Consider the following 13,857-nt stretch of genomic DNA (forward strand, 5'->3'; position numbering starts at 1 on the left):
AGCAGCCCTGTGCTCGACCTGGATAGCTATAAATAAATGTCAGTATTTTTAAAACATTGGTAGGACTGATCTTCTTCCAAAGGAAACAAGACCAGCATAACTTTACCCTGGAACGTCTTACCAATCAAAAAGTAAGCATAATAAGGTACATTGATGACTTATAGTTGCGGTCTAGATGTCTGAAGGTGCTGCAGGATGAAATGGCAGAGAACTATGACGTTAAAGTGGATTTTACTACTAGACCACACACAGTGGCATTTTTCTAAAACCGCTTCTGTGTTTTTTTTAAAAAGAAACTTTCCATGTAACTATAATATCTGACCGATTTTAATCTATCCTGCCCTATGCTACTGCTCCTTCTTTATACAAGACTTTGTTATATTCATTCAATTCAGAACAGTATAACTAAGACTAAGAGCCGAGGTGGCGCAGTGGTTAAATGCAGCACTGCAGTTCAGCAGTTTGGCTGTTCAAATCCCACCAGGCTCAAGGTTGATTCAGCCTTCCATCCTTCCGAGGTGGGTAAAATGAGGACCCAGATTGTTGTTGGGGGCAATATGCTGACTCTGTAAACCGCTTAGAGAGGGCTGAAAGCCCTATGAAGCGGTATATAAGCCTAACTATTGCTAACTATTGCTATTGCTACCTACTACTGCAGGATTTTGCTTTATGTATAGAGTATAATGTGTCCTTGTTTAAAAATCACTGTATCTGCAACAATATGTAACATGCATTTATCTGGATCTCGTTCACAAATGCCCATAAAGCTATGAAGGTTTGTGCATGAACCAGTCTTAGGAGCAAGGAAAAATATATAGTTTTTGTTTGAGAGGGAAAAAATATGGCTTAGTGGCTAAGACTGAGCTTGTTGATCAGAAAGGTCAGCAGTTTGGCAGTTCAAATCCCTAGTGCTGCGTAACGGAGTGAGCTCCTGTTACTTGTCCCAGCTTCTGCCAACCTAGCAGTTCGAAAGCATGTAAAATGCAAGTAGAAAAATAGGGACCACCTTTGGTGGGAAGGTAACAGCATTCAATCCACCTTTGCGGTTTAGTCATGCTGGCCACATGACCACGGAGACATCTTCGGACAGTGCTGGCTCTTCGGCTTTGAAACGGAGATGAGCTCCGCCCCCTGGAGTTAGGAACGACTAGCATATATGTACAAGGGGAACCTTTACCTTTAAATTTTGCAGTTATTAGTTACAGTACACAATTAAAAAAAACCTAAAGCAATTCAAATAATATTACAACAATGTTTTTGATTTTCATTTTAACAGAACTTTATTGTACTGGATAATTGTTGAGCAATTTACCTCTTTTTTTAAAAATGTAACACAGCTCCTTTATGCCAATTATATTGCTCCTTCTGCTGCTATGGATATTGGAATAGAACAGCCTACAAAAAATGAAATTTACAAAAGAATTGATCCGCCATTTGAAGATCTTTTTGACCCAGCAGAAGAATACATCCTCACCCTTCTTTTGGTTCCATGGATGAAGATGATAGAGGAAGACCGAGAAACATATGGGAAGGTAATCTATGAACATATACATGAACAGTGTGGCATCCGGGTATTGTTAGCTTTGATACATAATAATAGTGGCAATATTTATAATATTAGTTACATTAACAATACTCACATAATTATAATAATAATATTATAAATATTAAAATTGAAGTTATTAACATGTTAGTATTTGCTCCACCATGTATATAATCCTTCCATATGAAGCCTGTCTTGATCTTCCTAACTATTACCTAACCTCCCTTTCAGCATCTCCTTTGTTTGACTTTACTCCATTCAGAGGTGGCATTCAGCCGGTTTGGACCGGTTCGCCTGAACTGGTAGTGGAAACTGCGGGTTGCCCCGCTCACCCGCCCCGGCTCCATGCTGCCCTATTTAGGCACATTTTCAAGCCAAAGTGCATGCGTGGAAGGTCTAGCGCATACATGGACGGGGCATGTGCACTCACATTTGCGAACCGGTAGGGAAAGTAAGTGAATACCCCCCCCTCCCCGATTCCATTCCTATCATCATTAGGGAAACAGTCTGCATTTTTCATTCTTCCATATTCCTGCCAAATCCTTTGCTCAAATATAAAAGACTGCCCTTTGGCAATTTTTAACTGAAGGCTTATTGCTATGCCAATTAAACAAAACAAAGTGATACAAGGTAATTTGTAGGCAGATAGTTCTGCAAAACAAAACAATATTACCAGCTGCCTTTATACTCTTCAGCTTGTACTTCGAATCAAGTATTTAGGATGCTTTTTCCCAGCAGCATTTCAAAGGAGGTGATATTAGCAATTACTTCTTCCTTTTTGCTAGCAAGAATAGCAGTTTCAATGAAAACAATATTTTTCAATTGCTTAATTACAACCATTTGAACGTTAAGTTTTGGTAAATGTTGCAGAGTGTTCCTGTTTAGAGATCAATCAGCCTTTCTGTCCAAGTTAGTAATCCATTCTTCTATTTTCTTTTCCAATTCCATGATTATTGAGCATAGTGCAAGTTTTAAATTTTTTCTCCTTACGTTTTCAGTTTTAGTTAAGTTTCCCCTCCTTAAGCTTTTAGGATTTCCTTTGTAATTGAACAGACCTTAGCATTTTCCCCAACATGCTGATACCTATGCTATATTTTGGTGCTCCTGTTTTATTTGTTTATTATTTATCAACATTATTTGCAATTCAAATTTCTGGATTCAACTCCTGCCAAGGTAGCTTATAAATAATCTCAAAACTTGTTAATGTTTCAGTAAAGATTATTTGCCTGTAGTCCCAATAAGCACTACCTATTCACCAGTGGTGGGTTCCTCTCCCCATTGTTACCGGTACCCTGCACACAGGGCCGGGAGTCCTGGTCGTGCATGCCTGCTGCACACGCATGCACACTCCACTGCCCCTGCAACACCCTGTTGCTTACCAGTACAGTGGCCGCTGGTCCCGGCTGTTACGAGTATGCCCATACCGGGCCGTACCAACCAGAACCTACCACTGCTATTCACTATCGGAAGTAGCAATGTTCTTTTTAGTGCTTTTAGCATCTTTTTTATAACAAACAAATAAATAAATGCACTTGTTAGTCCATATTAAATAAACTGGTGAATTTATATTAAATTTTGTTTTCATGCAAAACAAAAAAGAAAACAAATAAAACGTATCAATTAGTATGCAGACACCGCTAGTGACTGCCAGTTTTCTTTGAAAATGAGAGGATATTTCTCCATACCTGAGATTCTGTGGTGGAATGTAGTCTGGATTCCCAGGAGGGAGGGAGGGGCTGCATTCCAGAGGGCATACTATGGAAGGTCTGGAGGAATTGGGTAAAACAACTGCTCCTTAACAATTTCCAAAGTATATCTACAGTGATGCAACTAGTTTGGCAAGATTTCCGTCTATACCGTGTTTCCCCACCCAAAAAATACGACCTACGCCTAAAACAAGCCGTAGACTGATTTTTACGCCTGTGCCTAATATAAGCCCTACCCCCAAAATAAGCCCTAGTTAAGCCCCCCACCATCTGGTTGTACAAGGTGCATGTGTAAAAAATCAAGCTTGGGTGCGGGACTGAGCTGCCCCATGTGCCCCGCACCTGCTTACCTTCAGACCACCTCAGCCGGGCCTCCAATACCCCAACACTTGTTGCGCTGCTGGCCAACTTCTTCTGCTCCTGCTTGTGGCCACTCATGGCTGAACACCACATGATGCATTGTGTCAGTGCTCCGCCCGTGGCAGGATGCTGTGTGATATGTTGCACTAGTGCTGCCGCTCGCATGTGCAATGGCATAACACGACATTTGGCCTGCTGCCATGAGTGGCGACACCAGTGTAATGAGCAATGTGGCATCTGGCCACGAGCGGGCATGAGCGGCCACAGAAGAAATCAGGCAGCAGCGCGACAGGTGTCGGGCGTGGGAGGCCTAGCTGCGGTGATACTAAGGTAAGCAGATAAGACACGCTCCCAAAATAAGACTTGGTTCTTATTTTGGGGCCCAAAAGAAAATAAAACTGGGTTTTATTTTCAGGGGAAAATAGTGTTAGCCCTGGAGCCATTTCCCCCCTGGGCACTTCAGGGCTGCCACAGCAAAGAAAGTTGAGCTGTGGAAACGGGAGAAGGGAGGAAGAGATAACTAGGGAATTTTAGCTGTAATAAAATTCTTTCTGAGAACCAAGAGTTTTCCCACTAGGTGCAAGGAGTTGAGGTCAGAGATGGAGTGACCCTTGGACTGTGACCTGATTGGACCATGTGATGGACGGCTTGGTTAGGGGAGGGAAAACTATTTTGAATTAGGAGGTTCAGAGTTGGGTTTCCCCAGATGTGTCAATATGACGTGCCTAATAAATCTATTTTTTAAGGAACTTGCCTGCCTTGGAGTTTTGATTCTGTTGGGCCCTACTTGTAACCCTGACACATGGTAGATAAGGAACAACAAAGGAAACTACTCAGAAGCAACTCCACAAATCTTTCTTGATTCTGGAAGTGGCCAAATGGATGTACAAAATATTTGTTGCTTTAGCTGTTTCAGCAAATATTCTCCTTGAATCATCTGGTCTGAGGGAAATGCAACATGCAGAGATATGTCTCCTAAACATTTGTCTTGTTCCTGGCAAGTGTGGTTCTTTTCTACCCACTGTCATTGGCAGCTTTCCTCTCCTACCCCTTCATCTTTCATTCCGTGATGTGTACTGGGTTGATGACAGACGTTATTATTTTATTAGGTGGAGCTGGTGGAAGAAATTCGACAGCTGGACTCCGTGTACTTTAAAAAGCTGAAGGCTTTGCATGCAGAGGGCATTTCCAAGAAGGATGAGGTAAAGGCAAGCACCTATTAACAAAAACAACACCCTTATTCTTGCCTCATACTGAGCGCTTAACCCTATGTGTTTCTCTGTGGCAGCAAATCTGTCTCTTGAGACATCTATGACATTTTTACATGGTGCAGTTCTACATTAAAAACATTCAATCTGCAACCATTTACTCCTTGCCAGCCAATTCCTGCATGGCTTCAAAATTATAGTGTGTCATGAGAAAAGGCTTGCCATGCAAACCAACAATATTCACCCTATTGCTATTAATACTACTAATGCTGTTACTACTATTTGATAGAGGGAAGAATATGGGACAATAAACATACAACTCCAATACAGGGGGAACTTTATCTGATTATCAAATGCAAATGAGTATTGTTTTCCTTCTATGAGCTTGGGGGAATTAATATTAATTATAAGCAGTTGGTGACTCAAGACAAAAGGAAAATCCACCAGCTTTATATTAAAAGTACTGTGAGAAATGAATTGTAGATCTCACCCAGATCAGTGTTTCTCAACCTTGGCAACTTGAAGATGTCTGGACTTCAACTCCCAGAATTCCCCAGCCAGCATTCGCTGGCTGGGGAATTCTGGGAGTTGAAGTCCAGACATCTTCAAGTTGCCAAGGTTGAGAAACACTGCACTAGATTCTATTGTCATTTTAGTTGTATAGCCAAAATGCTACATTCATTGCCCTTTCTCACATATACACTGATAGAGCAGTGATGGCAAACCTTTTCAGCACCGAGTGCCCAAATGAAAACGTACGTGCATGCGTGTGCATGTGCACACACCAGAGTGCCGGACACCTGAAGACCAGCTGGCCGGCGCTCGCCTGCCTGTTTTTTGGGCATTTTTGGCTGTTTTCAGGCCATTTTCAGGCTGTTTTTCTGACAATTTTGGTCCCAAAAATGTTCTGAAAATGGCCCAGAAAATGGCTCCAAAATGGTCTGGTTTTTGGCTATTTTTCCAGCCATTTTCCAGTGCTCCGACACTCGCGAAAACCAGCTGGAGACGGTGCATGTGCCCACAGAGAGTGCTCTACATGCCACCTCTGGCATGTGTGCCATAGGTTTGCCATCACGGTGATATAGCATCAACCAGTTAACAATATTTCATACAAGAGACAGGTGATGGCGAACTTTTTCAGCACTGAGTGCCCAAAGCGGACGCCCCGTGCATGTGTGAGTGTGCGCATGCCGGAGCACTGGAAATTGGAACACCAGCTGGCCAATGTGTGCATTGCCTGTTTTTTGGGCCATTCTCAGGCTGTTTCCATGTTGTTTTCCAGGCTGTTTTTAGGCAGTTTTTGGCCGGAAAAAATGGCCTGGAAATGGCAAGGGAAACAGCCTATTTGTTGGCCATTTTTCAGGTCATTTTCTGGGGCTCTGATGCCTGTGAAGACCAGCTGGCTGGAAACCAGAATAGCCCCTGCGATGGCACACTTGCCCACAGAGAGGGGTCCGCGTGCCACCTCTGACACATGTGCCATAGGTTCGCCATCACGGCAATAGACCATAAAACACATGCTAGGCATATTCCTGAATAGTAGTATAGTATAATAGTATTTTTATCATAAAAAAAACCCTTAGCTTTCTCCTTGCTCTAGCAATAAGGAAATAGTTATACTGTTAAATCATATCCTAAGGCAGACTTCTGGAGATTCTCAATGTGTTGAACTTCAACCTTCATAATTCCCAGCAAATGTAACCAAAGAAGCCCACTGCAGGAAGGACAATGGAACAGAACATACCAGTTTCCTTTAAGAAAAGTGCTTTGAAAGCATGATGTTACAAAATGGCCCATTTTCAAAGCAACAATTTGGCTCTGACATAGTGCTATAGACAACATATGTGCAATATGCAAATCCCCTTCTAGAAGTCATGTCCCCATTTTCTGGCTGTATCTGCTATGGTGACCTAGATTCATATCTTGTGTTGAGAGAAACAATACATTATCTTCCACTGAGGACCTGTATACTGCATGCGTCAAAAAGAGGGCCGTGAAAATATTTACAGACCTTTCACATCCTGGACATAAATTGTTTCAACTCCTACCCTCAAAACAACACTATAAAGCATTGCACACCAATACAACTAGACACAAGAACAGGTTTTTCCTGAATGCCATCACACTGCTAAACAAATAATTTCCTTAACACTGTCAAGCTATTTACTAAGTCTGCATTACTATTAATCTTCTCATCGTTCCTCAAACCCATCTCCTCCCACTTATGACTATAACTGTAACTTTGTTGCTTATATCCTTATGATTTATGTTGATTGTTTCCTAGTATGATTTGATTGCTTATTTGTACCCTATGACTATCATTAAATGTTGTACCTTATGATTCTTGACAAATGTATCTTGTCTTTTTATGTACACTCAGAGCATATGCACCAAAGACAAATTCCTTGTGTGTCCTATTCTATTCTATTCTATTCTATTCTATTCTATTCTATTCTATTCTATTCTATTCTATTCTATTGAGCCAAGGGGCTATATGCCTTTAAAATGCCAGCAATTGTCATGGTGCCAATGCTATATTAGGTTGATGGTACAAAAAAGGAATAGATGACCTTTTTGTTCTTTGCTCTTATATTATACACAACTCTAGTTTTTGTAGTCGCTCCTACATAAAGCCATTTATTAGTGACAAGAGATGATATAGATACTATCTTTAATCAAATGCACCCAGTCAGAGATCTGGATGAGCAGAGGTGTCCTTTAATCTTTGATCCTGAAATACAATGAAACTACATAAAACAAAAAAGAAATACATATCTTTGTGGGCTAAGAAATCAGGAAATATGAGCATTATCTTGTACAACTTTTTCCTCAGGCTTTGGCAGTTGAAGACGTTCTCAAGAGGTCTGAGTCTATTCGACTTGTAGACTCCATTGAACAAGACTTTCTTGAAGGTTTCCAATTATACTCCATTACGAAATTGATTAACAACAGGACAGAACTGGAACAATTCCGTATCTTTCTTGAGGAGCAATCAGCAAGGTATTTCTCCTGTTATTGCGTGGCCCTGTTGTGAACTCCCATTTCCCTAGTAATGTCTATAATTTCTATATCTTGCCTCATTTATATGACAGTGAAATAGCAAGACTCTTCATAGCTAACATCTTTAAAGAATGAGATGTGTATGAATGCCAAGAATTCATATATACCACACTCCAAATTCCATCTTTAAAAAAATGTTTTGGCTCCAGGCACATTTTGAACCTTCATTATATTCCAGCTTCTGTTCTTGTCATTTCCATCCACTGATTAAGGATATGATATCCATATCTGAAGATATACTTTCTTCTAGTTCCGTGATGGCGAAACTATGGCTTGCGTGCCACAAGTGCCACGCGGAGCCCTCTCTGCGGGCATGCCAGCCATTGCCCCAGCCCAGTTCCACCGTGTCTGCCTTTCACCGGCCAGTTAGTCTTCGGGTCTCTGCTGTGCATGCGTGGGGGATGGGGCACATGCGGGGGACACGTGCACACATGCACAGGAGGTGCACTCACGGGGTGCTTGCATTTTGGGGTCTTGCACAACGCATCATTTTGGTTTCCAGATTGGTGCAAAAGGACGTCCAGGCTCAGAATGGGGTGCGGGGGCACTGCGCAAGGGCGGCGTGGGGTGGGGTGCATGCGTGGGGGCAGTGGGGGGGGATCGCAGGGGGGTTGCATGAACAGGGGCAGGGTGCACAGGGAGTGTCACGTGCACATTGAATTATGGGTGCGGGTGCACGTAAGCACTTTAGGCCTGGGACGACAAAAAGGTTAGCCATCACTGTTCTAGTTCATTTGTCCAGGACCAAAGAATAAAGGGGAACATAAGACAAGTTAGATTAATGGAAGAAATTTTGTAATCTCACACAAGCACCATTCAGTGCAAAGTATCTCTCTTTCAATGAGTTTTTACAAGAATTCTGGAAAGGAGTCATTTAGCGTGCTACAGGTGCAAAGCCTACATAAGCCAGGAGGGTTCCTATAGCAATCTAGATCAGTGTTTCTCAACCTTGTTTTGTTTTGAAGGCCTCTGCAATAAGACCAATCTAGCAGTAATGTTTATTAGGGTGTGGAAATTGATTCTTGCTCAGTTTGAATTCGTGTTGCAGTTAAATGTACCGATTTGATTCAATTAAAAAATTCAAACCCGTTTGGGGAAAAAAACCCAATTAAATGTAACATTTCAATGTATAGCATTGTTTTCAATTCGGTTTTCTCAACCCTTTCTCTTCAGATCTGACCCTTTGATTCCATTTTCTAAAGCAGTAGGAAAGTTGGCTCAATTTAGAGATATGCTGAAACAAATCTGTGAATCAAAGTTTCACAAAGCTGTAGCATGTGTGCAATTAAGGCACATGTCATTTTATAGATTAGATAAAGTAGTTTCCAAACTTAACTTACTTGGACTGAAGTAAAGAGTTTTCAAATCTGAATTCAGTTGGAATAGTAAATGGAGCATGTAAATGAGCCAATTACTTTCAAAGAAAGAAATCCCTGCTCTTTGTACTACGTAAGAATTACGTCCTCTGTACAGTATGCCATGTAGAAACATAAAGGAAGGAAGACTTTTGGGTCTTATGGGCAATTGTAGTCCAGTGTACTTACTGTAGTTGTAGAGACTACAAGCAGTCTGTTTCCATTTAAAGGTTTTGATTTTGTTATTATTTTTCCCTTGGTACTTTCTGCTTCTCGTTGGTCATAATTGCTCAAAATATATTAATTGAAACAAACTTACATACAGCCAAATTTGGGTATGTTTCTCTCCTGCTTTTCCAAGTTCTGGTTTATGGCAGTTGGTTAATTAAAATTTCCCACACAGGCAAGATTAGATTATTAGTTGTCAGTAAGGAGATAGTGCTTTTTTCTTGATCTTTTTCCCTTGTTGCATTCCAGCTCTCATTAATTGGAATTGCTTAAGATATGTTAGTTAAAAGGCACTCGGAAGAAGCAAATCTTCACGCTCCTAGACTCCTTTAAAAACACAATCTTTTCAAGTCCAAAACCAAATTTAGAGATTGTGTTTAAGTGGGTTTGTCACTTCTTTTCTTTCTTCTTTTTTCCAAATTATTTCAAGCAAATGGCTCTCTTTGGGGCTAGTGATTTAACCCTCATTTTTTCGTTTCTTTCTTTTCGCAAAAATCCCGATCTATCCATCAATATTATTTATCCTCTCATGTTTCTCTGCCTTTTCCAAATTCTGATTTATAACTGTGGGTTAATAGATCTTACCAATAGATCTCACCTCAGCACACTCCTCTTCAGCTGCTTTGGCCTGGAGCCAGCTTCTTGTGCAGCCATGTTGCCATGCTGCCGCAATGGCTCCGATTCAGAGGGCAAATCTCTGACTTACGAGGGACCTGTTGCACTCCCTCTGGGTCTGATGAGACACTTCCCCTTCTTCAACCCCCAAAGGGGGGTTCTGATCCAAAAATGGATCTTGGAGACAGTTTGTCAGACAGGGTTCATGTGAGACTCTTCAGAGCTCACATCCCCCACGTCTGTCCAGCTGGAGAATTTCAGGTCGACTCCAGTTTCCATTTAAAGGTAAAGGTTCCCCTTGCACATATGTGCTAGTTGTTCCCAACTCTAGGGGGCAGTGTTCATCTCAGATTCAAAGCCGAAGAGCCAGCGTTGCCCAACAACATCGTCATGGTCATGTGGCCGGCATGACTAGATGCTAAAGGTGCACAGAACGGTGTTACCTTCCCACCAAGGATGGACCCTATTTTTCTACTTGCATTTTTACGTGCTTTCAAACTGCTAGGTTGGCAGAAGCTGGGAAAAGTAAGAGAACACACCCCATTACACGGCACTAGGCATTTGACCCGCTGAACTGCCAATCTTTCTAATCAAGAAGCTCAGCATCTTAGCCACTGAGCCACCACGTCCCTTTCAATTTAGTCTCCATTTAGGAAGCTATTAATATATCCTTCTCTAACGTGGCACCTTCAAGATGTATTTGGCCATGCAAGTTAGGAAATTCTTGGATCTGGAATACAATACATGAAGATTACAAGGTGGAAAGGTTGCTTTAATAAGACAACAGCTATTAAACAATATCAAAAGTTTTGTTAATTGCCATAGTAATAATTTTACATTTGTTGTTGCAATTAAATCAGTATCAACTCCATTACTTTTATTGCCCACAATATACAAGTGATTTGCTATTGGCTTCTTGCAGGACATTTTGCAATCCCCCAGTCTAACTTATAGTCCTCCTGGGTTTTCCTCATGGTCATCCATCCAAGAATCAGCTGCTCTCTTCCTACATTTTTATGAGTTCAGCAAAAATCAGGAAAATGCTGTCCCTGTTGTTTTTTATTCTCCTATAATTCCACTCCCTCAATACGTGGCAACAAATCAGCCTGTGGCAGACCTTACAGAGGTTTGGAAGCTAAAGGGGAATCCCTGGTTAAATAGTTGGATCAGAGAGTTGAAAATTGCCCCTGTAGAATGACAAATTCTTCCACATTACTGCCAAGGATACATAAATACAACCATAGTCAGTAGAGGTCAACGTGTTTTAATTTTTATTTTATTTATTTATTAGCTTGGTATGTCCGCCTTCCTCTAAGAATTCCAGGTAGCTTACATGGGGATTTCCTTTCATTTTATATAATACCATAAATCTGAATAAGCGGACAAGTTCATAGAAGCTGCTGACATCATCAGTGATCTATTCTATTAGAGAGCTTGTGGAGATTGCCAATTCACCTTTGTCAATCTTCATGGCTCCTGTAAGTATGTGGAAGAATTGCTTGCTCGGAGTGGCAAAGTGCCTGCTGCATACAACAATTGTTGTTGTTAATTGCGAAGTCGTGTCCGATCCATTGCGACCTCATGGAAGGTCTTCAGGTCTTCCTGTCCTCTACCATCCTCTGGAGTCCATTTAAGCTCATGCCTACTGCTTCCGTGACTCCATCCAGCCACTTCATTTTCCATCGTCCCCTTTTTCTTTTGCCCTCAATCTTTCCCAGCATTAGGCTCTTCTCCAGTGAGTCCTTTCTTTTCATTAGGTGGCCAAAGTATTTGAGTTTCATCTTCAGGATCTGGCCTTCTAAAGAGCAGCCAGGGTTGATCTCCTATAGGACTGACCAGTTTGATTGACTTGCAGTCCAAGGGACTCTCAGGAGTCTTCTCCAGCACCATAGTTCAAAGGCCTCAATTCTTTGGCACTCAGCCTTTCTTATGGTCCAACCTTCACAGCCACACATTGCAACTGGAAAAACCATAGCCTTGACTATACGCACTTTTGTTGGCAGGGTGATGCCTCTGCTTTTTAGTATGCTGTCTAGATTGGCCATAGCTTTCTTCCCCAGGAGCAAGAGTATACAACAATTACTCAATGCCATTCTATCCATGTTAATTTAGATTATAGAATTTCATTTGGATGTATGCCTGAAGAATTATGAATAAGGATATAACCCCACTTAGGAGCATGGTGATTTCAGGGGATGGGATAATTTAAGGTAAGGATAAGAACCATTCATTTGCTTGAGGCGTCCTATACTGTTTCATCCTAAAACAGTAAAAAAAAGGGGGGGGATGGAATCTGCCCTTTCTGGTTATGTCAGTAGATGTAGATGGTGACCATCTTCTCCAATCTTGCCCATCCTTGGCGTGAAGCAATATTGATGATGCTGTGACAAAAACATATTGTTTATTTTGTAGTGTGGACCTCCTGTGCTGGATAGACATTGAGCAGTTCAGAAGAATGTTACACAAAAATAAAGAAGAACGAGATGAAAAATCTAAGGACATTAAAAATAAATATCTAAACAAGAAATATTTCTTTGGACCGGACAGCCCAGCCACAAAAGAAGAACAAGAGCAGGTAACTGGCTGCATTTAAAATGTTAGCAGAAGTTGGTGCTGGTGCTGTTAGTTCTCACAACTTATGTTTGCCAAGTTGTGTGCTTAGTACTAAGCTATATTTTTCCTGTTGGCCAATATGCATTGTGTTTTCATTTGATCTGATGCCCTTTAAATAATACCAAGCTTCTATGTAGATTCTCTTCTATTTCAAAATGCAGCTGCACAGAAGCAGGGAATAACACTCTTACAGATTAAGTAGATTGCAAAGGAACATATTGTTCCATATAAATGAATGTTTCCCTAAAGGTAAAAGTTCCCCTTTCAGATATGTGCTAGTCCTTCCTGACTCTAGGGGGCGATGTTCATCCCTGTTTTAAAGCCGAAGAGCCAGCGCTGTCCAGAGACATCTCTGTGGTCATAGGGCCTGTTTCCTTAGGGTAAAACTACCATAATTTGGGCTGCAAAATCCAGATGACCACTCGATGGCAGCAGAATGAATATTTGACGATAATGGCAATTTTAGCTATTGTGACATCAAGTTGTTGTTGACTCATAGGAACCATGTAGATCAATTTTATGTGACAATCTGTCCCTAACTGGGTCTTTCAGGTCTACCCATCAGCACTGTAAATGAGCCCATCCACCTTGCTACTGGTCACCCCTTTCCTTTCACCTTTCCCAGCATTACAGTCTTCCCCAAAGAGTTAGATCTTTATATAATGTATCCAAAATAGGATAATCTGAGCCTGTCATGATATGGTAGCTCATCTTAAGACTTAAAATGTATACAATGGCTAATGTGTCCCAAAGGTGCTTTTTCCAAAAGGCAACTGGACTTTCTTGGGGGAGAAGGGTTGAAAATGTTTCACTTTTTCTCATCCAAGAAGCTTCTTCAGTTCTGAAGAAGAACTGAATTAAACTGAAGAAGCTTCCTGGATGAGAAGTGAAACATTAAAAAAAAACACCAAGTAAGTCCAGTTGCCTTTTGGAAAAAGCACTTTTGGAGCAATGATGGCTTGGATAATTGAGAATCTGGGTAGATACTGGCTAAAGTGGACTTCTCAGAAGCCTTCTTAGAAGATCAATAATGTTGAATAGGTTTCTTCAGTAGATAGCATGGTCCCTATTTTCAATAAATAATTAAGATAAAACACTGGGCCCTATCTAACAAAATGAAATTCAATGTTGAGAAAAGTAAAGTTCTACACTCTTAGGTAAGAAAAACC

At 41.1% G+C, this 13,857-nt stretch overlaps 1 protein-coding gene across 2 annotated transcripts in view; it reads left to right on the forward strand.

The window, feature by feature from the left end:
• RGS22 (regulator of G protein signaling 22) overlaps positions 1–13,857 on the forward strand; it is a 107,277-nt gene that overhangs the window by 68,057 nt on the left and 25,363 nt on the right. For both annotated transcript variants that reach the window (XM_087706816.1, XM_087706817.1), the window contains 4 exons: positions 1,338–1,532; positions 4,719–4,811; positions 7,651–7,817; positions 12,488–12,650. In XM_087706816.1, coding sequence (XP_087562942.1) covers positions 1,338–1,532; positions 4,719–4,811; positions 7,651–7,817; positions 12,488–12,650 — 618 coding nt within the window. The remainder of the gene's footprint in view (positions 1–1,337; positions 1,533–4,718; positions 4,812–7,650; positions 7,818–12,487; positions 12,651–13,857) is intronic.

This window comes from Thamnophis sirtalis, unplaced genomic scaffold, assembly GCF_051295495.1.
Source record: "Thamnophis sirtalis isolate CommonGarterSnake01/CBP01778 unplaced genomic scaffold, rThaSir2_p1.2 scaffold_2, whole genome shotgun sequence".
NCBI lineage: Eukaryota > Metazoa > Chordata > Lepidosauria > Squamata > Natricidae > Thamnophis > Thamnophis sirtalis.